Below are 27745 nucleotides of genomic sequence, written 5' to 3' on the forward strand. Positions count from 1 at the left end.
GTTAACTGTTGGATCTAAGATGTTACACAGCCACCCATTAGTAGCCAGGACTGCAGCTCTGGCAGACGGCTTGACTCCTCTCTGTGTGATGGGAAGTTGTGAACAAGAAGTGTGGATGGCAGCCCTGCCTAGCCGGTGCAGTTCTGCAGTATTGTGATCACGAGAAAAAGGATGTATGTAGGTTGTGTCACAGTAAACTGGTATCTAAGAGCTCTGCTGTAGCAATGCAAAAGCACATTCTGTTCACGTGTGTGGACGTTACCCCACGAGGAGAGAACGCTAACACTGCTTATGTTAGCCACACGCAGCAGTCTGTGTGTGCAGTGTTCTGCTCAGTGCAGCGTGCCACACATTTTAGAAACATTAAAAAGATGTTCCAGGTCTTCAAGAAATTGATCAGGACCATCCTTTGATATAGTGCTGCAATTCTGCAAGCTTCGTACGTACATTACAAGACAGTCTTCTGCAATACATGAAAATATCTGTGTAGGAGAAGAAGAAAAAGCATTAATAGGGTTTAAATGATTACATGATATGTAAGAGAAATTCTGTATTTCCTTAAAAAGAAAGAAAGAAAAGAAATAACATGGGTGTAAGCCCAGATTTGTGCTTTGTACTGCTTTCCCCTTTCATCTTTGGTTGAGAACAATATATTTTTTAAATGGCATGAGTGACATCAGTGTCAACAATTTCCACCACAGAGATCTAAGTGTGTCGACTTCATGTGACAGACTAGACCGTGTTTCCGAGGCAACTCGTGCTTTCAGCACAAATGTTGGTATCCTTTCCAAATAACAGATGCTCACCCAGTGTGTCTCTTCCACGCTCACCAGGCGCTGGCCATGCCGTCGAGTGTGCGGGCCGGGAGCCTGAAGGACCCGGAGGTGGCTGAGCTCTTCTCGAGGGAGGATCCCGAGAAGTTCTTCACGGACCTGAGGGAGATCGGCCACGGGAGCTTCGGAGCAGTGTACTTTGTAAGTTAGTTTTCTTAGGGTTTGGCTCTTTAATAGAAATGTGATAGAGTGCACACAAGAGCCCTTAAGTGTGCTTTCCCCTGAGTGCAGGCTTAAATGTGAAGGCCTGTTACTTAATGTGATTTCAGATACTTGTGTTCATTTATCGGTTTGAATTGTGTGTTTGATCTTTGTCAGCTCTGCAACAGAGTTGTAGGTGTGTAGTTATGTTCGTTTGAATTCAGTAGTAGGAAAATGTTCAGGTATGTGTTTTTAACATGCAGCTTACCTGAAGGCATATAAACATGGGGACAGGCTACGGACAAATAACGCTGACTGAGTACGCTGAAAATCGGTTTTTGAATTCTGGAGTTTGGATGATATTTTAGTTTTCAGTCACACACTGACTCAGTCATCTGGCAAACTTTAAAAAGTGCTCTGCTTCTTATAAATTTAAGACTGCAGTCTCTGAGTAGTTAGCATGGTGTTCATAATGTTGTATACAGCTGTTCTTCACTGAATTTATATAATGTAAGCATGAGAATGCAGGTGAAATGAAAATCATTACCTTTGTATATATATTATCGTCTTATTAATGTCTAATTATTTCTCTGGCTTTGTTTTTCTTCTTATGTAAGTTGATCAGTGTTTTGGCGCCATAGACAACAGTGTAGGCTCAGTTCTTCCTGCATATAAACCATTTCAGCGCCCACCTGAGAGGTTATTACTTCCCTCATAGGAAGTTACTATAAATAAAAGATCTTACTAAGTAAGGTAACATGACTCATTACCTAAACTACATGCAGGCCAGTCGTGCTTATGTGCATAGGCGCATTTTAAACAACAAAAACCTGGACAGGCAAAATTTTCATAGCGTAATTTAAAAAAAAATTCATACTTTGATTTTTGCATTGTTTTTTGGGGAGATTTCACTTGGTTCAAATGTAATTACTGCTATAAATCTTGCTGAAGTCGGAGTGATTGATGCTAAGAAAAGCTAAGCGCAGCAAAGAAGAATAGCTGACAGATGGCGGTACTTCTATTAAGAGCACAAGCTGGATAAACCTGTCGACTGAAGATGAAAGAAGAAGGAAAAAGTAAAAACACAGTGCAAGTCGGGGAAGGAGAACAACTTTTCAGAGCAGGATAAAAGTCCCTGTTTAATGAAGGGTGAAAAGCAGCCAGTCATGGATGAAGGATGATAGGAGGGCAGAGGAGAAGAGGGAAGGAAGCTCTGCAGAAATGCTCGTTTTATGTAATGGCCATTTCTTTGTTGTATTTAATGTGAGGAGCATTGATGGATGTGTCTCAAGTGCTTTGTGGAATAAATGCTGCACTGATGCTCTCAGCCAGGTTTAAGTGTTTGAGTTTTGCTTGCAATTAACTTTGTGTGGAAGGAAAAGAAAACAAGGCGAGGGCGTCTGTGCTATTTAAAGAAATAGTGACAAAGATGGTTCGAGCAGCATCCAAAGCTTCAAAAAATTTACTGCATGTTGTCCTTAAATTTTCCCTACTAGGCCCACGACATCCGCACAAATGAGGTGGTGGCCATCAAGAAGATGTCCTATAGTGGCAAACAGTCCAATGAGGTAAGACCTGGCGACTCTCTAATGGCTGGTCTGCTGCAGATGTAATATCTTATGGATAGAGTGATGAAGGCTCTGCTCGTATCCTAGAAATGGCAGGATATCATCAAGGAAGTGAAGTTCCTCCAGAAACTGCGCCACCCCAACACTGTGGAGTACCGTGGCTGCTACCTGAGAGAGCACACAGCCTGGGTGAGTGTGTGCAAAAGCTGTGCTCTCATCAGTGTTGTGTTAATCAAATGAATAATTTTAAAAGTGACTTGCTTAGGAGGTCGTTAAAGATGTTAACATTCCCAGTACCACACATTTAAAAAATAAAACAAAGAATATAGTTGGGGATATTTCAGCATCCACTTTAAACACATTTCTTTTTTATGCACATATTTGGGCCACCAATGGCCTGTAAAAATACACCCAGAACTTTGTCCCCTCTGCAGTATTCCTGTGTTCATTTTCACTATTTTTGAAAAATGTCAAAGATGAGTAAAAGCAGTGCTGTGATTGATAAATAAATACTCAATTTATCGTTTTATTTTTATTTCAACTTGAGATCATAACAACCATCAAATTTGGTTCTCTCACCCCTCGACTTACTCTCCCCCCTTAGCTCCGTCTTTCACATTCTCTCTCTCTCTCTCTCTCTCTCGATCAGGAAGAGAGCAGCCTTTTGTTTCAGTGTGAATAAAAACATGAAACGTTGACCATTTGTTCTAATATTGAAACCGGTTTCTGGTACTTCCTCCTTTTTTCTGTGCAGCTTGAGGCAAGTTGCAGTTGCCACAGAGTCTGTTTGTTTCACTGTGACTGCAGGAATTAAATATAGTCTCTGGTTTCTGCAGCCAAAAAGCAGTTTTTCGTTCCAGATATCCTCAAAAGGCTCTCAGTCCCTGGAGAAAGTTGATGTGGCAAAAAACAAAAAAGCTCTAAAAATGACATCATTGTAATTAACTGGTGTGTTTTTTAACAAAACATATTAGTGCATTTCAGAAAATTAGAATGAAGTGAAAGTTTTGTTTTTTTTTTTTTACATATTCATCCAAAAATTAAAGTATTAAAAGCCTTTTGTGTGAGTATGCCTTGTAGTGCATGGAAATGAGCAGCCCTTGTAATAAAACTACAATATTTTAGTATATTAGTGTTTGAACAGTGGCATTGAGTGCGTCTCTCTATATAGTTGAGTACATGTAACCACAGTTATAGAGACGACTGGACTGTTCTCCAGATGATCTCTGATACACTCCACAAGGAGGGGAAGCCGCAGGATGTTGTTGCTGAACGTCTGGCTGTTCGCAGAGTGCTCGATCACAGCATATTAATGGCATTTTGCACAAACAACAGTGATGGCTGCAGCCTCAATGGTATTGTCAAGAAAATCAATTCAAGAACTTGGGCGACTTTACAAAGAGTGGACTGAGGCTGGTGTCAGTACGTCTCCAGGAAAGCAGCTACAACTTCAGCATTCCTAATATCGAGTCACTCCTGAACCGGAGACGACATCAAAAAGGACTGGACAGCTGCTCAGTGCTTCTCTTTCCACATAAAAGTAAAATTTAAGGTCCTAAAGACTAGAGGAAGAGTAGAGAGGCACAAAATCTAAGATGCTTGAAGTCCAGTGTGAAGTTTCTGCAGTGCCATGTCATCATCTCATGTTGGTGTCAGTTGATCCACTGTGTTATCAAGTCTACAGTTAACAAAGTCACCCACCTGGAGACTTGGAGCACTTTGTGCTTTAATTTGCTGACAAACTTTATGGAGAGAGATGGTGATTTCCTTTTCCAGCAGGATTTAGCCCCTGCTCGCAGTACAAAAACTACTAGCAAATGGTTTGCTGGCCGCAGTATTGCTGTGCCTCATTGATCAGCCAGCTCATCTGACCTGAACCCCAGAGTGTCTGTGTTGTTATTGTCAAAATGAAGATGAGAAACACAGGACCCAAAAATACAGACAGGATGAAAGCAGCTATCAGAGCAGCCTGGGCTTCCTGTGATTCATGGTAACGGAGCTCCAACCACGTATAAAAATATTCTGTATGTCTGATTTTCACAAGGTATAAGTCACGATCATCAAAATTAAAACAAAAAAGGCTTAAAATGTTTCACTTTGAAGGTGTGCTGTCGTCTATAGACACCTAAATAATGTTACATTATGTGGGATGGTTAGCTTTTACATCTCATGCATACTTTGGCTCTCAGAGCTCCATTGTGAGGTGGACATGAGAACACTTTCTCGGACTCCACCTTAGTTTGACAGCAGTGTTAAAACTTTGATAAATGGGTCGAAGTCTCTGGTACAAAAAAAGCTCTTCCCGCCTAGGTCAAGTGTGACAAAGTTTTTAACACCAAGTGTACTCTTGGTTTAACACTCCACCCTGTCTCTCTTCTAGCTGGTGATGGAGTACTGCTTGGGTTCAGCTTCTGACCTTTTAGAAGGTAAGTAAGACAAATGAGTAATGACAAAACCCGTTTTACCCGTTTGAGTTTACGTTCACATAAACTGCCTGATATTCCCAAATCTCTCTCTTCACTCAGTCCACAAGAAACCGCTGCAGGAAGTGGAGATAGCTGCCATAACCCATGGTGCATTGCAGGGATTGGTGTATCTTCACTCTCACAACATGATTCACAGGTAACCCCTATTCATTTCTCACTTATCTGGATCTATTCTGCTCTCCTCCCCCACACTTCTGACAAGAGACTAAACAAATAGAGGGGAGAAAGCACAAACTGTGCTGCCTGAGATAAGCTTATGCAATGGTGCTTGTGCTTACACACTGTGCATCATGCTGCTCCCCAGCCTCCAACAATGCATTTTCTCTCAAACTGTTTTGTCTCCATCGTGTTTTTCCTGACCCGTCATTCTCTCCTGTCTGATCGTTTCTCTCTCAGGGATGTGAAGGCCGGAAACATCTTGTTGACAGAGCCAGGTCAGGTCAAACTCGGAGACTTTGGCTCGGCCTCTATTGTCGCTCCAGCCAACTCTTTCGTGGGAACACCTTACTGGTAAAACATCAAACCAGTGTCTCACTGGCCTACTCATTGTGGATTCTCAAAGAAGCCTCAAAAACTAACCAAAATCGTGCGTGTCAAATAGAGCAGGGCGATATGGCCAAAAATATTTATCACGATATATATTTGAAAATTTGCGATAACGATATAACCGACGATATAATTGATGCGAGACAAAATACAACTCCACAACATTACTAGCGCAAAAAGACAACCTTCCATTTATTTTCACTTAAACAAGAAGCTGGTTTTTATGTACATTAAAGCTTTATAAAAATGTAACAGTGCAAATGCAAATTCCTTGCTGAAAGTTTAACCAAAAGGCATTTCCAGTAGAAATGGGCTGACATATCCTGAGCATAACCATGTATAATATCCACTGAAGTTAAAAAGAGGTGCAGTACGCATTTTTCGGACCATAAGGTGCACGGGATTATAAGGCACATTAAGCGAAACAAAGCAGTCAGATAAATCAAACTTTATTAAACTCATTCTTCTTGCTTCCTCCACTTCTGTACCATTGATTCATTAATGTTGAATTCTCTGGCAGCTGCTCTATTCCCATGTTGCTGCAGTATATTAATGACTAACCTCGTATTGTGGATGGATTATCTCAGTTGTTCTCCTGACTGAAGTTTGGTCCGTTTACAGCATCCTGCCATGCGATTGCATTTGTCTCTAACCATCAGGAACCTTCACGTTAACTTTTATAAGTGGAAAAGTGTTAGTGTTCGTCCTCCAGCTTCACTGTTTATGTTATGCTAACATAGCTGTGTCGCTAGCGATCACGTAGCACATCATTATATACCAGCTAGCCCAACTTCGGTAACCCTACAAACGTCACTGCTGTTTAGTTTCCTGTCTTCATTTATGTTGGAAGTGATAGCAGAGCTGTACGTTTGAATTTTTTCAGAAATCTCTCAGTCAGAACGTGCTATATCATGCTTAGGTAACTAGCGAAACTAGCGAGCTAACTTCCGCTAGCTTCCTGCTAACTTCTAACTCCGTTAAATGTAATAACTTTTGTTTTCATGGATGCCTGGAAGTTAAACTTTATAGTTACACCTGGTAAAGCAGCAATGCTGATCGTTTTATTAAAGATGAAATAATTTAGACAGTTTTTAACTCTAAGTGATGCTGCAGTGTTGTTTGACCTGAAGAATATGGAGTTTAGGACCCAGATTACTCCCAGATTTAAGAGCATCTTAGTCCGACAAATATGACAATAACGACGGCCGCTTGCATGTTCTGCAAAAAAATGTGCTTTGTTGTGTATCTGACGGACAAACACCAAACCAGTTCCACATCACGGAAGTTGCACCATTTTTACAAACCAATTCTGGTTCATCTGTTTCACTCAACAATCGGCCATGTGCGTATGAAAACAAAGGCACTGCGCATGCGCGTTTTACTCCCATTCTATCGCGATATTTCATTTTCCTATCGTTGCCTAACATTATACCGGTATTACCGTGAACGGTATAATATGGCCCAGCCCTAGTGTCAAATATGATACACTAGGCGTTAAGGGGTTAAAACATACCTGTGATGTTTTGCCGTATTTTATCTTTCCTTTCTGTTCTGTTACAATCATAGAAGCTCATGTTAAAGTTCAAATACTGAGGTCAGTGTATGTATAAGTAATCTCAGGCTCTGAGCTCTCCATTTCACTGTTTTTTTCTACTCCTAGCTTTGTGTGATGTCAAAGAAAGAGGATATCCCTAAGACGATGATGTCATGTCTGTGCAGGCGAAATGAGCTTTTCAGACTGTTAGCATGGCTGTTATGTGGCGTCTATTTTGTCCACTGAGTGTAAAGGCGAGTGAGAAGCAGCAGCACTCTTAAATGAGCTTGTTTGCACATTGTAGAGGTTTCGTACATGTAAATATAGTCGAAATCTTTAAATGTTGTCATTAACTTGCGTGTGTTGATTTTGTAAAATCAGATATATTTCCTCCGATGTTGACAATTTAAATATTCATTAATATCTAGCGTACTGCTGGTGTCTAGATAAACTATAGTCTCTAATCATGCGGGTAACGTGCTTTAATTTGCATTGAACCTAAGATAGCTGACTAAACGCTGCTCACATTTGTGAAGCAAGGTGTGGCCACCCAAATGTCACATTCAAATTCATTCAAAGCAGGCAGAGTACAGTTCACACTGGGAAAAACTTTGATCTGTAGAATGAGCATGTGTTTAATTTTAAGTTGTTAATTTAAAAAAAAGGTTATTCTGCCACCGAATTTTTCCTTTCCAATCTTTTCAAGTGTATTTGAGGAGGTTAAATCACCAAGTAGTTTACTCCTACTTCTCACCGTTCAGCAGCCAGAATTATTTGTTGTTACTCTACATGAGCATAAAGCTAACGCTGCCTGTTTAGGTGGGGCAGATGCTGGAAACAACAGTGAGCCACCAGGTGCCATTGTGTGCTGGATCAAAGGAAGAGGGCTGGAAATGGCTGAATTACTGCTGATGTGTTGTTGTTGTTTCCTCCACCCAGGATGGCCCCTGAGGTGATCTTAGCCATGGATGAGGGTCAGTACGACGGGAAGGTGGATGTGTGGTCACTTGGCATCACCTGCATAGAGCTGGGTAAGAGATGGCCATACAGTGCTCCACAAGTGTCTCTCTTTGTGTTCACAAAGCTGAAAGTGTTCTTTGTCTGCCTCTCCTTCTCTGTCACGCTATGTCGTGCTTTGTGATTCTGCAGCGGAAAGGAAGCCTCCTCTGTTCAACATGAATGCTATGAGTGCCTTATACCACATCGCCCAGAATGAGAGCCCTGTGTTGCAGTCTAATCACTGGTGAGAGACGAAGCTTTGCAACAGACCTGTGTCTTTCTGTCATTTATTTCACAATTAGTTTTGTGTGTGTGTGTGTATGTGTACGTACACATACACATAAATAAAAAAAATAGGTTTCATAAAAATGACTTGTTATTAAGGCTTTTTGAACATGGGGATGAACTCACACTTTGAGTTTGCTGCCATGCTTATAGATCAGTGTTTAAATTGTTACATTATTTGAATCATCTCAGGTAACTGTGGACAAACCCTTCAGTATTTCTCATGGGACACTTACTGCTGTTTTTTAACCAGTTTGTCTCCACATCAGGACATTTTTAATGCTTTCTGAGTTTTAATTGAGCTAACAAATCTCTCAAGCCGCTTTAACGGACTATAACATAATTAAGATTATTATATGTGTAATAATGCAGTATGCATTGCTTAAATTATATGTATAATCATGACGTTTTGGAAATTTTCAGGTCGGATTATTTCCGCAATTTCGTGGACTCCTGTTTGCAGAAGATCGCCCAGGACAGACCTACCTCTGATGTGCTGCTCAAGGTACAAACAGCCGTGTGATTAATCTTTAACTGAGAGAATAGAATGAAATATATTTTCTTCAATTTCTAGCAGTTTCTTTTCAGCTTGTTGTTTTTGGACAAATAATGAAATTTGTGCTTTAAATTCAAAACAGATTTTTAGGCTTGAAGGAAAACACTGAGTGAAGGTTCAGTGTGCAAGCAAAAAATCACCAAGAAGGTTTTTTTCTGTTGTTGTATTTTTTTTTTTTCTTTTTTGTTTTGTTTTTTAAATGAAAAACAATGATTTTATTTTACTTGGATGTATAATTTTGGTGATGGGCATGTCTATGTATTTTTAACTGTCAGACTGAGGTATTTCATCCTGTCACTGTCCATCTCACCCCTTCTTTCAACCCTCCATCCACCCAGCACCATTTCCTATGCAGAGAGCGTCCCATGACAGTTGTGATGGACCTGATTGCACGGACCAAGGATGCTGTTCGTGAGCTGGACAACCTTCAGTACCGGAAGATGAAGAAAATCCTCTTTCATGAGGCGCACAATGGTCCCGCACCTGAAGGAGGCGATGAGGAAGAGGTAAGAAAGGGTGATGACGTATCAACCCTGTAATGCTTTTATCCTATTTTATTTTATTTAAACAAGCCTCTAATATTGATAAGTGGACAGTTTTCTTTTCTTATTAGTGAAACCACAGAGAGTGTTTGGGCCCAGAAATGGCTAATGACATCAGACAGGCACATAACATGAGAACAGCTGCTTCATATGTGAAAGGGGATTAAGAAAGCTGAAACATGAAAGTACAATTAACAAATACCAAGCAGCACTCTTTGGGGTCATCTCTTCATTTAAGCTCTCTTTAAATATTTGAGTTCGTCTCCTGATTTTTTTTTTTTTTTTTTTTTTTTTTGTAAAATTAAGAAAGAAAGCGCTTCTGTCAAGAGACATGTGACGATGTTTTGTTTTGGATTTGCTTCATATAAACTGCTGCTGTTTATATTGCATTGCAATTGTAAATAAAGCCAGAGTCCAACGGTAATTATTTAATCCACAAATGAGAAAATAGGGGAAATGGTGATGATATTTTGCAGTTTTATTTATTTATTTTAAACAGAATCTCATAGAAACAGGATTGGCCCAGCATAACGCAGTAATGTTGACAGAGCAAATAAGAGTCTTGAAACATGAACAATTGTACTCATGCACACAAAGCGCATGAATGTGTCTGCTTCTACTGAAAACCTGCTTTAAAGGCCTATTCTTGTCTGCAGTTGAGGTAAATACAGGCACTGGTTACTATAAGAATAAAGACGTAAGGTAAATAAGACCCTTTTGTCCTCATACAAAGACTTTTTTATCTATTTAATTCTTTGATGGCCGTTTAAACAAAAGTAAATGAAAGAATAGCGACTGTGGTTCAATCTATCAGACCTGCATTTGTTTGGGATGTTTAAATATGTTTGCTCAGTATCATTTTTTTTTTCTTTAATACAGTCCCACTGAGCAAATGACCCTCAATCACAGACTCCATTTGTTATTTTTTATTTTTTTATTTTTTTAGAGCTTTGTCATTATTTTAGCAAAAACTTGCTTTATTTTTTCCCCTCCAGGATGTGGAGCAGTACATGCTGCGCACCGGCACAGTCAACAGCATGGAGAGCTCTCACTCTCTGCCATCCATGTCCATCAGCGCCAGCTCCCAGAGTAGCTCGGTCAACAGTCTGGCAGACGGCTCCGATGACAGTGGGGAGATGGCCATGATGCAGGAGGGAGAGCACACCGTCACCTCCAATAGCTCCGTCCTGCACAAGCCGCTGGTCAGTCCACGTGTTAACACGTCTGTGGGTGGATGTGTTGTTTAACAGTCTAACCCCTCAATCACTCACCTGGATAAGCTGGTGACCCATATGCTGAAGGGTACTTGGGGCTTGTTTGGGGCCCCCCCAAACTCAGGCTTGCAGTGTTAAGAGTGAGTCTGGTGTGTATCTGCTGAGAGACGTGTAACTTTCAGGCTAAAAGCATCGAGTGATACTTATAGTTGGGCTATTTTACCTTTTTATTGTAGTTTAGATGAGCCAAAGGAGAAGCTGTTTTATAAGCGCAAGCTGGTGCCACCTACAGGAAAAGGAAGGCAAAAGCAGGACCAGATGCACAGCAGATTGGCAGTGTGACACCTACAAAACAAATGCCTGGTAGCAGACTTGCTAAGCGCGCAGCCTCCTGGGAGTTTTTGCATTGGCAATAATTAGTTTCATTTATTTGAAGCGGTAGGATGACATTGAGTTGAGATAAAACTTTGCATTTGTAGCCACCTTTAATTGCTCTAATTTTCTCCACCTTGTAGAGCCATGACAACATCTATGACGATCCCTATCAGCCAGAGGTTGATTCTCAGCGAGAAGCTGCATCTGCTGGTGGTGGAGGAGGAGGGGGGGGAGGGGGCAGACGTCGACGAGGCCGAGACCATTTTGCCACCATCAGGACCGCCTCACTGGTCACCCGTCAGATCCAGGAACACGAGCAGGGCTCTGCACTGAGAGAGCAGATGTCCGGGTGAGGTCACAGTCGTGAATTGTTGATGGTGTTACGGGACAATCAAAACAAGTGTATTTGCACATGTTTTTGAACTTTATACAAATAAAAGAAAACAAAGGGCTTCAAATGCTTAGTTAAGTAATGCTTGCTGATTATTAGCCATTAGGTAACCGTGTTTCTCCTCACAGGTATAAGCGAATGCGGCGTCAGCACCAGAAGCAGCTGATGGGCCTGGAGAACAAGCTGAAGGCCGAGATGGACGAACATCAGCTGAGATTGGACAAAGAGCTGGAGAATTTGAGGAACAGCTTCTCAGTGGAAGGAGAAAAACTCACCAAGAAGCACCAGGGTATCCTGGAGAAAGAGGTGAGCGAGGATCACAGAGAAATATAATAAATTCAAATATACGTGATGAATATCAAACAACAGTGTGTGGTTCTGATACTCACTATGTTGTTAGTCTTGCTAATATTAGTCAATACTTTCACATTGCTCAGTGTACACATGCCTGCTTCATATGAAGTTGATGATCTTTCCAAAGTGTAGCAGCCACTGAGAAGTCTTCATTCTCTCACCAGCATACAGAGAGTTGTCTCAGTAAGAGCACTGATAAGACTCAATATCACTAATTGTGAATGTTTTTGGGCTTTTATCCTCCAGGGAAAGGCAGTCGTGTCGGAGGAGAAGAAGTTCCAGCAACACATTCTGACGCAGCAAAAGAAGGAGCTGACCGGCCTGCTGGATTCCCAGAAACGACAGTATCGCCAGCGCAAAGAGCAGCTCAAAGAGGTGCCTCTGAGTTTTGTCATATTATGTTTCAACAAATATATGAGTGTCTTCTTTTTCATCACTCCACTTGCAATCGGTTCATTTTGACGGGTAAGTATAATGCTGCACAAACGGCGAGCCGAGCTAAACGCTGCTGTTATTCCTCAAGGAACTGAACGAGAATCAGTCAACGCCAAAGCGGGAGAAGCAGGAGTGGTTGGTGCATCAGAAGGAGTGCCTGCAGCAGCGGCAGGCTGAGGAAGAGGCGGGTCTGCTGCGGAGGCAGAGGCAGTATTATGAGGTGCAGTGTCGCCAGTACAAGAGGAAGATGCTGCTGTCACGCCACAACCTGGAGCAGGACCTGCTCAGAGAGGTACTGTTCTTAGTCCTTTGAAGCACATTAATATCATTTTTATTTTGATATTGTTTTATAATATTTATAAATGTTAAGACTTTTGCAATTCATTTTGTCATCTATGTGTAACAGTAATGCACAAGCAAAATATTAATGGCTTGGAAAATTAGGTGCACTCAAAAGTTGTTGCAAAAGTTTTGCATGTAGTGGTCTTTTATTTGGGAACACTAAGGTTTATACCTAATATCTAGAGAAGGATTTATTTTTTATATATACAGTGGGGCAAAAAAGTATTTAGTCAGCCACCGATTGTGCAAGTTCCCCCACTAAAATGATGACAGAGGTCAGTAATTTGCACCAGAGGTACACTTCAACTGTGAGAGACAGAATGTGAAAAAAAAATCCATGAATCCACATGGTAGGATTTGTAAAGAATTTATTCGTAAATCAGGGTGGAAAATAAGTATTTGGTCACCTCAAACAAGGAAAATCTCTGGCTCTCACAGACCTGTAACGTCTTCTGTAAGAAGCTTTTCTGTCCCCCACTCGTTACCTGTATGAATGGCACCTGTTTGAACTCATCATCTGTATAAAAGACACCTGTCCACAGCCTCAAACAGTCAGACTCCAAACTCCGCCATGGCCAAGACCAAAGAGCTTTCGAAGGACACCAGGAAAAGTATTGTAGACCTGCACCAGACTGGGAAGAGTGAATCTACAATAGGCAAGCAGCTTGGTGTGAAAAAATCAACTGTGGGAGCAATCATCAGAAAATGGAAGTCATACAAGACCACTGATAATCTCCCTCGATCTGGGGCTCCACGCGAGATCTCATCCCGTGGGGTCAAAATGATCATGAGAACAGTGAGCAAAGATCCCAGAACCACACGGGGGGACCTGGTGAATGACCTGCAGAGAGCTGGGACCAAAGTAACAAAGGTCACCATCAGTAACACACTACAACGGCAGGGAATCAAATCCCGCAGTGCCAGACGTGTTCCGCTGCTGAAGCCAGTGCATGTCCAGGCCCGTCTGAAGTTTGCCAGAGAGCACATGGATGATACAGCAGAGGACTGGGAGAATGTCATGTGGTCAGATGAAACCAAAGTAGAACTTTTTGGTATAAACTCAACTCGTCGTGTTTGGAGGAAGAAGAATACTGAGTTGCATCCCAAGAACACCATACCTACTGTGAAGCATGGGGGTGGAAACATCATGCTATGGGGCTGTTTTTCTGCCAAGGGGACAGGACGACTGATCCGTGTTAAGGACAGAATGAATGGGGCCATGTATCGTGAGATTTTGAGCCAAAACCTCCTTCCATCAGTGAGAACTTTGAAGATGAAACGAGGCTGGGTCTTCCAACATGACAATGATCCAAAACACACCGCCCGGGCAACAAAGGAGTGGCTCCATAAGAAGCATTTGAAAGTCCTGGAGTGGCCTAGCCAGTCTCCAGACCTCAACCCCATAGAAAATCTGTGGCGGGAGTTGAAAGCCCGTGTTGCTCGGCGACAGCCCCAAAACATCACTGCTCTCGAGAAGATCTGCATGGAGGAATGGGCCAAAATACCAGCTACTGTGTGTGCAAACCTGGTAAAGACCTATAGTAAACGTTTGACCTCTGTTATTGCCAACAAAGGTTATGTTACAAAGTATTGAGTTGTATTTTTGTTATTGACCAAATACTTATTTTCCACCCTGATTTACGAATAAATTCTTTACAAATCCTACCATGTGGATTCATGGATTTTTTTTTTCACATTCTGTCTCTCACAGTTGAAGTGTACCTCTGGTGCAAATTACTGACCTCTGTCATCATTTTAGGTGGGGGAACTTGCACAATCGGTGGCTGACTAAATACTTTTTTGCCCCACTGTGTGTGTGTGTGTGTGTGTGTGTGTGTGTGTATGTAGACATATACAAATACACTTTATTAACTGAGCAAGTGTGAGCACATCTAAAAAGTTTTGTCAGTTTGCTGAAGCATTCAGATGTTTAACACAATGCCACGTAGGAAACACAACAACAATCTTAACCCTTTAAAACGGGTCGGAGCGGGCACGCTCCGTTTTGCGCAACTACTTTTAAATCCCGGTAGCACTGCAACCACGTAAGCTAGCGCAATAATGGTTTTTTTGCATATGAAACCGGAGGAGTTGTACTTACATCTTATGCCATCAGCTTGTCCTCGGTCACGGTTTCCTTCCACATATAGCTTTGCAAAAACTGCATAAAAAGCATTTGCAGGAACAAAAACATAATATTCCAGAAACACGCTTTGCCGATCCGATCGGCTGTTTGTAACACTTCCTACGTCCATCAGCGCGAACTATCGCATGTCCGCCATGACCTGCCCGAAACCGGAAGTGACGTCATTTTGCGGAAATGTAGTTTTTTACCATCAGGGCCTCGTGAGCTTATACTGGTGTTTTTAAAAGTTATGTTTGACTTTATGACTTTCTGTGTCGTTTCTGGGACGCTTAGGACTCATATTGCACTGCTGGAAATAGTTTATTTTGATGCATATGATGCTTTTTTGCAAATTTGCACTATAATATTTATTTTCGTTTTTCCTGCAGTATATAAAAATTGGTGTATTTCAAAAATAAAACTATGAAGACACTCAAAATAAATTTTCTGTGGTGGGAAACTATTTTGTGCAACTTTTTTGTATTTAAAGTTTTGAGGGATAAGCCTCTTAAATTTCTCTAACTAGAAATATATGTTAAAAAAACGATTTTCAAATTATTTTTTTTTAGTTTATTGCAATTTATGTAATTACTATGCACTTAATGCAGACATATTATTAAAATTTGGGCTATAATGTTGTATTGATGTATATCAACTTGAAATGCTCCAAAAAATGGCACTACAGCATGTAAAAATATAAAGTAAGCTCTGGTGGACTTGGTTCTATGGTAGGTCTTAAAGGGTTAAAGAAGTAAATGTTGCTGCCATCAGTCTGGGAAGGGTTAGAAGGCAATCTCCAAACAACCTGCATCCATCGCTCTACAGTGAGTGAAAAACATTGTTCCCAGGACTGGACGCCCCGATAAATTCATCCCAAAGTCAAACTGCAGTATTTAGAGGGAGTGCAAAAAACCATCTCAGACTCTTCAGGTCTCAGTTAGTATCAAGTATTAAGTTCATGACAGTACAATTAGAAAAAGACAAACATGTATGACTTTTTTGGAAGAGATTTCAGGAGAAGGCTTCTTCTTTCTAAAAAGAACATGGCAGCAAAGCTTTGGCTTGAAAAGCAGCATCAGAATAAACTACAAGACTTCTGGAAAGTGAGACTAAAGTGGACGTGTTTTGCACGGCACTACATTTGGAGAAAAGCCAACAGCACAAACACCTCATACTAGCATATGATTTGGACTCGTTTTTCAGCGACAGGATCTCAGTACCTGCAGTCACTGAGTCATGAACTCCTGTGTATCTCTAAGTATTCTAGAGTCAGATGAGTCCGTCTGTCTGACAAGCTTGGCTGAAACTGGTTCATGCAACAGGACAATGATCCCACGCGCAGCAGCAAATCTACAACAGTATGGCTGAAAAAGAAAATAATTTTTTTGTTTGTTTTTTTTTATAAATGACCTATAAATTCATACTTTTTAATAATTGTAGCTTGATACAAGATATCCTTTGGTGGCTATTGCAGGTTTCTGTCCTCCCAGTATTACAAATCACCTTCTGCATCTTTTGTTTGTTTTTTTTCTTCTTCTCCTTCTTCAGGATCTGAACAAAAAGCAGACTCTGAAGGACTTGGAGTGTGCCATGCTGCTGCGTCACCACGAATCCACCCAGGAGCTGGAGTTCCGCCAGCTGAGTTTGGTGCAGCGTACGCGGGCCGAGCTGATCCGCACGCAACACCAGACGGAGCTCACCAACCAGATGGAGTATAACAAGAGGCGTGAGCAAGAGCTGCGTCAGAAACACGCCGTGGAGGTCCGCCAACAGCCCAAGAGCCTCAAAGTGAGTGACAGCACCCAGAGCCAGGGGTCTCCCGAGGAGGGAAAGAGCGAGCCGACAGAGGGGCCGAGCGGCAGCTGGGACAGCGAGGGAGGGGGGGAGGAGCTAGAGGAAGAAAAGGAGAGCGAGGTGGCGGCGAAGGAGGTGTATGATGTTGGGGATGAGCTTGATGGAGTAGTAGATGATGAAGATGAAGTTTTTAGCAGAGGGGTAGATGAGGTGGAGGGTGTGCGTGTCGCTGTGGCTGAGGGGAAGGACGAGGTAGACGAGGAGGGAAGTAAATCAGAAGATGTAGTTGAGTGGAAAGTCGGTGAAGAGGAGACAGAAGTCAGGGAAGTAGAAGGAGTGCAGTGGGAGTACGAAGAGGATCATGGTAACTCTGCACGCATAGAGACCGAAGAAGAAGAAGAAGAGGGCAGGGGTGTAGCTGACGGTTGTCCGTCGGAGCTCATCTTGTCCTCGTCCCCAGAAAAGAGGCGGCTGCGTGAGCGAGACATCGATGAGCTGTCAGAGTTTTACTTCCCTGACGCCTCTGAGGAGCTGGAGCCCATACCCGTCTCACCCCCACCCGCACCCCCTGCCCAGACTTCTCTCCCCTCACTCTTCTCTCACGGCATCTGCCTCCTCCTCTCCCTCTCTGTCGCTGCGCAGCCTTCCAACCTCACTTTGCTGCTGCTCTCCATCTTCCTCCTCTCCCTCCGCCGCTCTCCACCCCTGCCCTCGGTGGCATCCGTTCTCCTCTCTGCTGAGCTCGCCTTCTTGGCGCTCTTCTTCTCGTACCTTTTCCTTCGTTCCTGCTGTTCTCTGTCGCTTTCCACCTACCTGACTCTCAGCCTCTGGGCCAATGGCCTCTTCAGTTTAGGGCTCTCCATCAGTTTGGGGATTTATTACATCCCCATTATTTTCATCTCAGCCTCCTTCCTCAGCTCTCCCTCCATTTTCCTTTCCCTCTATTTGATCGTGGTCCTGATTGTCAGGCCAGCCCGTGATTTCTTCCAGCTCGCGCCCCGCAAAGTCAACCGCCTCTGCATGCGCGTCCTCTTCCGCCTGCCTCGGCCACTGTTTGCCATGTGCCAGTCGGTGCTGGGCGGTATGGCTGAGCGTAACCTTTATGAGATGTTTCCTAAAGCAGGCCGCAACTGGGGCGTTCGCCAGTCCAAAATCCCAGTTCCACTAAAGAGCCTGGCCTTGGAGTATCAGGCTCAATGCAGGAGCACCTCTCTTGTAGCCAAGGGCCTGCTGTGGGTGAAGCGTTTCGGCAGACGCCCCCTCGGCATCTTGGCAGATCTAGCTAACTCGGTAGTGCTAAAACTAGCCCGGCAGGTCGTTAAAAAGCTGCCGCTCAGGGTCAGGATAAAACTCCAAACCCTTGGCATCTTGAAAAAGGAAATTCCAAGCAGGTTACCGCGCCTGCTGCCCCGGGAGGTCAGAGAGAGGAGACAGAGGGAGAGGAGGAGGAGAGAGAGGGAGAGACAGAGGAGGGAAGAGAGGGAGAGGATGTTTCGTGAGGAGACGAGGTGGGAATGTGGATTGAGACGAACTTCATCGGGACGGTTTGTCAAGGGGAAAATTCGGCCGTGGAGATAGCAAGAGTGAGACATGTCGGGAACATTTTGGTGTGAGATTGTGTGAATGTGTGTGTGCGAGCGTGCGTGTGTGTGCACGCCATTGTGCAGCCATTCATTGCGTGTTTGGGCCTCATTGTCTCCTTTGTTACTCAAACTGGTCACATTTTTAAAGATGAGCCGTATTTAACCCACACACTCGTATGCACACAGAGGTTTGTGTGCGCTGGCTCCAGAAGCGTGTGTGTGTGTGCGCACGCACATAACAAGCCATATTACTGAATGAGCTGGCTCGAGCAACTTGAACAAGCTGTCGAACCCACAGTTGCTGAATGAAACCCAGTGAAGTTTTAATATTTCATTATTTTTGCTTTTTGTAAAAGTTCCTTTAGAAGTTTCTTTAATTTTTATTATTTTGCTCTTAATTTGTAAGACAGATATTTTTTTTATGGTTATTTTTGAGACCGTTTTTTGTGCAATCTTTTGTTCTTCTTCATAGTTGTCTTACTTCACAGGGTGCGCTGTTTCCTCAGTGCTTCGAACAAATATTAGAGTGTTATCTAGCTCAACGGCTGTAATATCTCTCCCCAAAGCACAAAGTACTGTGAAAATGAAAGATCGTCAATGATTTCACTAACATCAGCCTGAACACTAGCTCTCAGCCGACTGAAAAGTGCAATAAACCGCTGAGTGGTGACGTCTCGGACCATCGTGAGAGCAGAGAGGAATAATTATTAATATTTTGGTCTTAAATGATTAAGTATGGGGCCATTTAGCTGGAACAAAAAACATATTCAGTTGATCTAGAATACGTTTATACATTATTATTATTATTATTATTATACATGCAGCTAGTGAATACATCATCTAGATTCTAGTTGGATATTATGACTATTATGTTTTATTGCATGTTGTGCAATAATCTTGTTATGATTTACCATGTAAACATTTCGCTCGTAGTAATGGAATAAGAAGTGCCTGCTTTCAAGAGTCTGTTGTGAAGTGATATCCTAAATCTATAGCGGAAACATGAGGAATCAGGATAATCAGGATATGTTTTTGCATAGTGAAAGTATAAGAAACTGTTTAATATTTCAATGTAACTCATTTAATATGAAGCCATATAGACAATCTTTTGAGGTAGAATTATAGTAAAAAGATTGAAACTACTGAATGTGAAAAATGAGGCGGAGCAGGTCGAATGAAGAGAAGGCAGATATCTGATTCTATCAATATTTTGTTTTGCACTGTGTTGAAAGGTATTAAAGAAATACAAATATCTATGAAAAGATCGTTTCAATTTTAGCTCGTGAAGCTTAAAAAATACACCCATCGCAACTCCACTTCACCCGGCCTACGGGTTCAGCAAACCCAAAGATAATCGGACAAGCTGAAAACCAAAATGTTTGAGCCTTTTAAAAAAAAAAAAGAGAGAAAAAAAAAAGACTGAAATGATAAGGAAATGAACTTTCTGATCAGTCAGTTCATCATTTCAGCTCAGCGTCAGTCAGACCAAAAGAAACCCACGGTTAATTCTGCTGTTTGTGTCTCTGCTAAACGCCAAAATCCTTTGAGTTCATGTAAATGAAGCCGGAGCAAATTCGTAAAATGCGTTAGCGCTTAAAAAGGCAGGAATAAAGAGCTTTGTTTGTGTCGCCACATGTGAGCTGTTTTTGTGGAGGGACGGTACTGAGTAGGAAAGCTCAGTCTTAACTGTATTTTCACCCAAAGAAAAGGAAAAAATGTGTTTTGGGTTTTTTTGTTGTTGTTTTTTTGCATCTTGCAATTCGAGCTTTAAAAGAAAAGTTTCAATCAATGTTTTATTTGAATGTAACTTGTTCCTTTTGTGTATGTTTACATGTCTGCATTCTGTTTTGTTGTGACACTGAGTGTTTCCACAGAGTTATATCACCTTGAGTTTTTTTTAATATATATATTTAATTAATGCAGTATTTATAAGAGCAGTGCTGCATTGTGTTGGGCAGACATTTCGTCATCCTTTTATTCTCATTTTAGCTGAATGAGTGTTGGCATACTGTACAGCCGTGTGCTCGCAAGCATAGAGAAACATTTTGTCATACACAAAAATAAATTCTTTTGTGTTCAAATCATTGTCTTGTTTGTTTTTGATTTTTTTTTTTGTTTCCATTATTATCATGTCTCCATTTGCTTACTTTCTTCCTTATCTCACTGCGCAAAGAATCCTTTTTACCTTTTTGTTCATTCCTCCTGTATCATCACACATTCCTGTTGTCGTCTGTCGTCCCCTTTTTGCCCCATTTATAAGCCACCAAAAACATTATTACCAAGTATAAACATAAAATTGTGATTATGACTTGCAAATATTTATGGGATTAAATGGCGATCGTCTGATTCGACCTGACCCAGATTATGCTCGAGGTCTGGGCCGTTTGTTTAACAGCAGAGTATTGATCAGGTTTTAGTGAAATGAGATCAGTCTTTCTTGGACATGACTCGTTAGTTTGTGCAGTACATGAAAACAACTCTTGATTTATTATCGCCTGACAAATATACAGAAAGGCTCATTCTTAAGAATAAACATCAGATTAAAGGTCCTAGAAAGTGTTTTTACATATATACATTTATATACAGTGCTTTACAAATGTATCAGGCTGCCTGTCATTAAAACAAAACAACTTTAAGTCCATCAAAACGTGTTTAAAAATTACTGAATTGATGTTGTTATACACAGAAATTTGAGTCGCCACACCGGATGTGTCTCCGAGAAGTCTGAAATTAATCAAGCATAACATTTAACCACTTAAAAGAAATTTGGCACCTTAATTAAACAATAATGTGCTTTACTATTAACTCCTGCCTTTTTCTTTTGAGTAGAATTAAAAATGGATAGCAAAATAATTATATTTTAGCATTTAAAAATATTCATTTGCATTAAAGAGCTCACACATAGGGATGATTAACAGTTACAGGACCAGATCAGGTCACCACAAAATGTTAGGTTATGACAGCAAAACCTTTTCCTACCTATTTAGAAAGTGTATTTTACATTATTTATTTAAGTTGCATGCGTTCATGCTTTGCCTTGGATCAGTGTATTACATTTTCCTTGCACACAGCCTTTAACTTTGCCCCAGTAAGTCATCGGCCAACGTGATGCTTTAATCTATTTCTCAGTACACTAAAAATAAACTAGTTCCTTGGACTTTTGAGCAGACTGTGTACTGTGTGTTTCGTCCAGCTGCTGGTTTATGTGAGCACCTGAAAAAGTTCACAGCGATTGTGTAAAATCACCAAAGCAGGGCTTAAACTTTGCTGCTCCCTCGGACCCTTCTGATTTCAAGCACTTTCTTCAGAGGGAAATAATATTGACATAAGCAACAAGAAAAGGTAAATTTATTTAAATAAAAGAAGCCAAGTCATCTCATTAAGACCATCACAGAGCTTTGATTACACTGGAATTAAGTAGGACTTCCTTATATGTTTATTTAAATGTTATAAATCCAACCTCTTAAATATAAATGTTAATCTAAGATGCAGACATTCATCATAAGAATGTGATTTTTAGACTCAGAATTTAGATGATGTGCGTTTTAACCATCCAACAAGTCTTCATAAACGGTAAATCTCCAACATGTGTTTTCATGACAAAGGACATTTCCTTATGTGGCCGTGATGGTGTCATCCAACAGTTCAGCAGGTGTTTACACTTTAAATATGTAAAATGTTTGACACGTCTGTCACATCTGTCAGCGTGATCATTTCTACAATCAATAGGAGCACTTTAGCCGAGCTGCTTCCATCTTTCTTCTGTCTCCTTCAGTCCAAAGAGCTTCAGATCAAGCGTCAGTTCCAGGACACCTGCAAGATCCAAACCCGCCAGTACAAGGCCCTGCGCAACCACCTGCTGGAGAACACGCCCAAATCGGACCACAAGGCCGTGCTGAAGCGGCTGAAGGATGAGCAGACTCGTAAGCTGGCCATCCTGGCCGAGCAGTATGACCACTCCATCAATGACATGCTGTCCACACAAGCTGTGAGTAAGGCAAGGAGACGTCGTTCACTTCACACTCGCACCACACCACCAGCACCACTGCTGTGCCTGGCTTGGGGGATCTTCCTGCCTGCCTGTCTACCTGCCCGCCAACCAACCACCTCCTGGTCCCTCAGTGTTAATTAAATTTTGTAGCTTGTGATCTGTCCTGCTACCTGCCCCTGCAGTTAAACAGGTCCTTCCTCAAAAAAACATCCATTCAAAGTAGGAATATTGAAGAGAGGAAAAAGTGATGACAGCTTTGTGAGAGGTTCAGAAGATAAATGTTAGAGGTTCTGCTATAGCCATAAATTCAGGGCTCTTATTCAGCCACATAAGAGTGCTATAAACTCAGTTTATCTTTATCATTTTATATAAACGTATCACTTTTCCTAAATGGAGTGTAGTAATTGACTAAACTCTGAATCAATTTTAAGCCATATTGTGTAATTAGAGCAATAACTTCTAACTGGCACTTAGGTAAAAATCAGCTGTGCCAGGTCGTGTTTAATTTTTAATTGAGGCTGTTTGGTCAATGATGAATGTGTAATCAGCGGACCATAAAGTCAAGATGTTGCTGTTGTTGGACCACAGATGAACTGTTCCTTTATCATCACAGCAAATTATGAACCATGCACCAGTAAAATCATAACACAGTTAAACCACTAAACTTTCAGTCTGTGAATCAGTTCATCTAAAGTGTTTGAATAGTTTAGCCTACCCTGGGGAAATAAGAAAACCTGGGAGGCCCAACAAACAAGTGATGCCCTGGGACTCCTCAGCAGATCAGTCCGGCCATGGCCCAACAAGGTCTTTTTCCCACATGCAACACTGCAAAGATCCCACCTCTGCTGTGCTTTGTTTTCCACTTCACAGCTGCAGTGACTCCAGTTTAAGGAAAAAGAAGATAATTAAGTGAGGCTTAAATGCCCCATGAATCACAGCAGAACCTAACATAAAGTTTAAATGTAATTTAGACTGATTTAAACTGCTGAAGCCTGCGACCCGTTCTCTTGTACATATTAAGCAAGAAATGAGCTGATTGATAATAGACAGGTTCTATTTTTCACTGTGAAAGGTGCCCACATTTTCTAAGCCTGTGCCTCCTTAATCACTTTCAGACCATCCTGTAAAAGCTTCTCTCAGTCAGTCGCCGGCCTCTTAGTGTCGGAGTCATTCACATGTAAATCCTAAACTCCTAAATGAATGAAACAAAGTAAGAAGACGATGGGACGTAACAAAATGTCTCTTGGATAACATGATCCTCTGCGCTGCTTTAATTACCTCGATACGGAAGAGCGCCACGTCGGTCCGCTAAGCCAAATCCCCGCCGCCCTTGTTTGTTCTACTCATGCTGCGACTGCAGCTAAAGTCTGTTTGGGACGGTTTCCCAAACACTGATTAAACTTATAATCCAGAGGTCAGGAAAATATATATTTATCTGTCTGTCATCTGAAACATGAGCCAAACTATAAAACAGACATGACACACAGAGGTCGAAGCACTTCAACACTTTGAAGAAAATATTCTTTTATTGATTTATTTTGGAATATGTTGAATATGCACACACGCTTTTATTAACTTCCCAATCCTTTCCCCTTTTCTTTCCTTGCTCTTCTAACCTTATGAACACATGCAAAGTGATTCCACCTTCAGATCTCTCTTGGTTTGTTTTTTCCACTTAAACACTCCTTTTTCTCTTCCTCTTAGCTTCGACTGGATGAGACGCAGGAAGCGGAGTACAAGGTGTTGCGGATGCAGCTGCAGCAGGAGCTGGAGTTGCTTAACGCCTACCAGAGCAAGATCAAGATCCACACGGACACGCAGCACGAGAGAGAAGTCAAGGATCTGGAGCAGAGGGTGTCCATCCGCCGGGCCCTGCTGGAACAGAGGGTTAGAGCCTTTTGTCACTCGTGTTCAAAGTAAAGCTTCTTAGAATAAAGTGCAAGGACCTCAAACAAGCAAACAGAGAAGATCCCACACAGGTGTAGCTCATCTTTTCACTAGCACATTGAATGATAAATAACAGTCGCTGACGACTCCAAGAGGGCAAGATGTTTTTGGTGTCCGTCATCCAAAGTTCTCCTACAGGCCACATTTGGCCTCGACTTGTGCCCCTCCCCGATGCGTAGTCTTGTTGTCTCGGTTTAGCCACCTTGCACGGGCCAAAATTCAGGCATGTCAGGACTTTTGAGTCACATCTGAGCCAAACGTAGCAAATAAGTGCCAAAAATAGTCCAGATTAGGCTCAGATCTGTCTGCTGTCTGGGCACCTTTAACACAGTGTCCCCCTGCAAGCTGTTTTTGGAGCTTTATTTAATGACATAGACCTCTGTCTGTTCTTCTATGGAAAGTGGAAAGAGGTTGTTGTTTGTTTTTTTTAGCTGGAAATAATGGAGGATTGTGTAGCTATTAGTTAACAGTTACAATCTAACGCCTACAGTTCCTCGTCACTTTTATTGATATCTCACAATGACATCTGGGCAGCTCTGTCTACGAAGGATGATGATAAAAAGCTCTCCATGTCCTCAGACTGACTGAAGAATCATAGACTGTACATAAAAGATGGATGTAGTCATCCAAAACAGGAATCCAGTGAAGATGTGTCTTAACCCTGCAGTCTTTATAACAACCAAAGAAATCTGTGGATAAATTACTCCAATTCTAACTTGACCTCATTAACTTCATTCCTGGTTAGTTTATGGTCTGAATCGCTACTTTTAAGTACTTTGTTTTTATTAATGCAATGATTGCACATGCGTTTTTTGTTAATGTTTTGTTAGATCGAGGAGGAGATGCTGTCCCTGCAGAATGAGCGCTCAGAGCGTATCCGCACCCTCCTGGAACGGCAGGCCAGCGAGATCGAGGCGTTTGATGCAGAGAGCCTACGTCTGGGTTTTAGCAACATGGCGCTGACCGGCATTCCCAGCGATGCCTACCCCAAGCAGGGCTACTCCAACATGCCGCCCTCCAGCTCCCGCTCAGCTGGCCACTGGAGTCACGGCATCCACCCGCAGAATGTGCCCTCGCAGCAGCTCTCCCGCCGCAGCCACAACAGCAGCGGCGGCGGGGATCGCAGGGGCGAGTCCTCCTCTTCCTCGCACGGCCTGGGCATGGCCCTGGGGCTGGGCCGGGAGGGGAGGGAGATGCACCACTCGTCGCGCTCTTCCGCCTCTTCTTCCTCCTCCTCCTCCTCCTCGTCTTCCTCCCACCACCAGCGACACCACCTACCCCAGCACTACCACCACCAGAGCACGCCACAGCTCTACCGCGAGCGGGAGAGGGATCGAGATAGGGAGCGGGAGAAGGAGAGGGAGCGGGAGTGGGCCGGAGTGCGGGGCTCCGGCGGCGACCTGGCCCACCCACACCCCCTGCCCTTCTCCCATCACCTGCCCTCGCGCTCCTCCTCTCAGTCCCTGGCGATGCTGCCTCCCCCGCCCCCTGCCCCTCCCTCCATCTCCGGGCCGTCCTCCTCCTCTTCTTCTTCCTCCTCCTCGCAGGGGGGGATTTATGTCGGAGGTGGAGGCGGCGGTGGCAGCGGGCTGGCAGTGCGCGGCGCCCCCAGCCTGATGGCCCTGAGAAACAGCCCCCAACCTCTGAGGAGAACGGCGTCCGGCGGGGGGCCAGGAGGTGCTGGGGGTAGCGACGGCGTCCTGAGCCGAAGCACCTCAGTCACTTCGCACATCTCCAACGGCTCCCACCTCTCCTACTCTTAGACAGCAGGCGTTAAAACAGCAGAGAGCCCGATAGGAAGAAGGGTGGGAGTGATTTAGGAAGGTAGCTATCACAGGCTGCATCTCAATACTCTCAGCTTGCCACCTTTCTTTCTTTCCTTCCTGGGCTGATCTCAATTCTAAACTCTTAACACAAAGGATTTAGGGACGTCGCTATTTTCTCTAAACGCACAGAAGGTCAAAGAGATCAGAAGCAAAGAAAGGACAAACTGACATTATTGAGCTGCACCCTGCCTCTTTAGACTCAGGGTGGGTGGAGAGGTTTCCTTCCATTCCCACAAGTATCAAAGAGGAAGGGAGGGAGGAATGTAACCACCTGTAAAATCATTGGATTAGGGTGACATTAGGTAAAAAAAAAAAAAAGACACTTCTGTTTAATGTTTTTATCTTTGTATAAAAGTGAGATGAGGTGCGTGAAAGAGGGGACGATTAGCAATTTTTTCCCTGTATGTGTCCTCCTGGAACTGCACAGAGAGAGAGAGGGGGGATGGCAGCCATGTCTTCTTCTATGATATTCTTTGCTGGAATGGAGAAAGAGCGAGGATGAGGGAGGAAACGAGGGTGATGTTTTGTTGCTTGTGTGTGTACTCGTATGTAGTTCGTAGTAGTCCAGATATTATCCAGCAAGCGCCCATAAACTGGACGCGCCGAATGGGCAGAATGCAAGAAGAAAAATTAAGGGGGGGGTTACTCTAATATCCAGACTTCTGGAGTTTGGAAAAACATTTTTTTATTGCTTTAAACATTTACTTTTTTTGTTAATTTCTCTCTTTTTTTGTATTGTGTATTTAAAAGAAAAACCACACGCGTAAAAAAGTTGCTCAGAACGTCACCAATGCCTTTAAGGGGTTCTTAAAGGGATGTCGTGCCATCTGAATTTTTTTTTTTTTTTAAATTTGACGGCTGTGAGGTGATTCAAAGCCGAATACAAATAACACGGAATGTTTGTAAAGTTAAGAGACTCTTCTTCAAAAAAGAGATAAAAGAAAAAGGAAAAATGGGATGAGGAAAAATCTTTATGTGGAAATGTACAAATACATATGGAGAGAGGGGGGGAAAACACATAGCTTTCTGACATCCATGACGTATTGAGTATCTAAACAACATAGGTGTCTATGGGAGTCACTCCAATTGCATGAGATAGATGTGCAAAAAAGAAAAAAGAAAAAAAAACATTTGTAAAAACATGACGAAACACATTTGAAATGTATCGTACCTGTCCCGAGTTTCACTGGCATTTAAAATCACTCGTCCCACATTTGGTTTGTTTTTGGATCTTTACTGTACATATTTATGGGAATATTAAAGAAAAAAACAATAAAAAAAACAATCATTTGGTTTTATAGAGTAACAAAGATAATGATAGTAATTTTGATATATTCAAAAACGACTATTGAATTTCAAGATTTAGAGTGACAGCTCCAATTGCATTTTCTATAGGTGTCAATATTACCATAACTAATCCTGATGTAAGTGTTGTTGTAATCATGTTCACGGTTATTTTTTTATTTTAATTTTTTTCTTGCGATAAGCAAAAAGGGCCCACTTTTGGCTGTGTAACAAAGAAACAAAAAAACACAAAAAAAGGTGATAAAACTGTTGTCAGGTGTGGTGTGTTCAAGGTCTTAATGATTATTAATAAGGGATTATTGATAATTGTTAATGATTTATTTTGTATGTGTGTCAAGCGGTAAAGTCTAGTTATATTACCACTTCTTTCTTTTTTTTCCATTTTTAGACTGAATTTCAGAGACACTCTTACAACAACACCCTGCTATTCACGTGAACACAGACCTCTTCTGGACTCTCATAGAGGAAAAAAAATTGGCCACTGGAATGTAAACGCTGGTTTTCCTTTTTTATTTGTTTTCAGGGTAAAGTTGAGAATCTGACTGCTGAAGGGTGCAGCATGCAATCAGTATG

At 42.2% G+C, this 27745-nt stretch overlaps 1 protein-coding gene across 4 annotated transcripts in view; it reads left to right on the forward strand.

The window, feature by feature from the left end:
* The window catches only part of taok2b (TAO kinase 2b), a 31275-nt gene extending 4195 nt beyond the window's left edge, over positions 1-27080 (forward strand). The window contains exons 2-20 of one of the 4 annotated variants that reach the window (XM_080872542.1): positions 834-974; positions 2471-2542; positions 2630-2731; positions 4923-4968; positions 5068-5164; positions 5425-5538; positions 8048-8139; positions 8258-8351; positions 8816-8897; positions 9287-9454; positions 10486-10692; positions 11220-11428; positions 11599-11776; positions 12071-12199; positions 12348-12551; positions 16275-16514; positions 21879-22100; positions 23799-23981; positions 24872-27080. In XM_080872542.1, the coding sequence (XP_080728668.1) occupies positions 843-974; positions 2471-2542; positions 2630-2731; positions 4923-4968; positions 5068-5164; positions 5425-5538; positions 8048-8139; positions 8258-8351; positions 8816-8897; positions 9287-9454; positions 10486-10692; positions 11220-11428; positions 11599-11776; positions 12071-12199; positions 12348-12551; positions 16275-16514; positions 21879-22100; positions 23799-23981; positions 24872-25804 (3504 nt within the window). In that variant the 5' untranslated portion in view covers positions 834-842 and the 3' untranslated portion in view covers positions 25805-27080. Of the gene's footprint in view, positions 1-833; positions 975-2470; positions 2543-2629; positions 2732-4922; positions 4969-5067; positions 5165-5424; positions 5539-8047; positions 8140-8257; positions 8352-8815; positions 8898-9286; positions 9455-10485; positions 10693-11219; positions 11429-11598; positions 11777-12070; positions 12200-12347; positions 12552-16274; positions 21814-21878; positions 22101-23798; positions 23982-24871 lie in introns of those variants that run through there. The other 3 variants (XM_080872543.1, XM_080872541.1, XM_080872544.1) reach the window with 3 other exon arrangements.
* Positions 27081-27745: the final 665 nt, after the last annotated feature.

The sequence above is a fragment of the Rhamphochromis sp. 'chilingali' genome, assembly GCF_963969265.1.
Source record: "Rhamphochromis sp. 'chilingali' genome assembly, chromosome: 22".
In the NCBI taxonomy this organism is placed as follows: Eukaryota; Metazoa; Chordata; class Actinopteri; order Cichliformes; family Cichlidae; genus Rhamphochromis; species Rhamphochromis sp. 'chilingali'.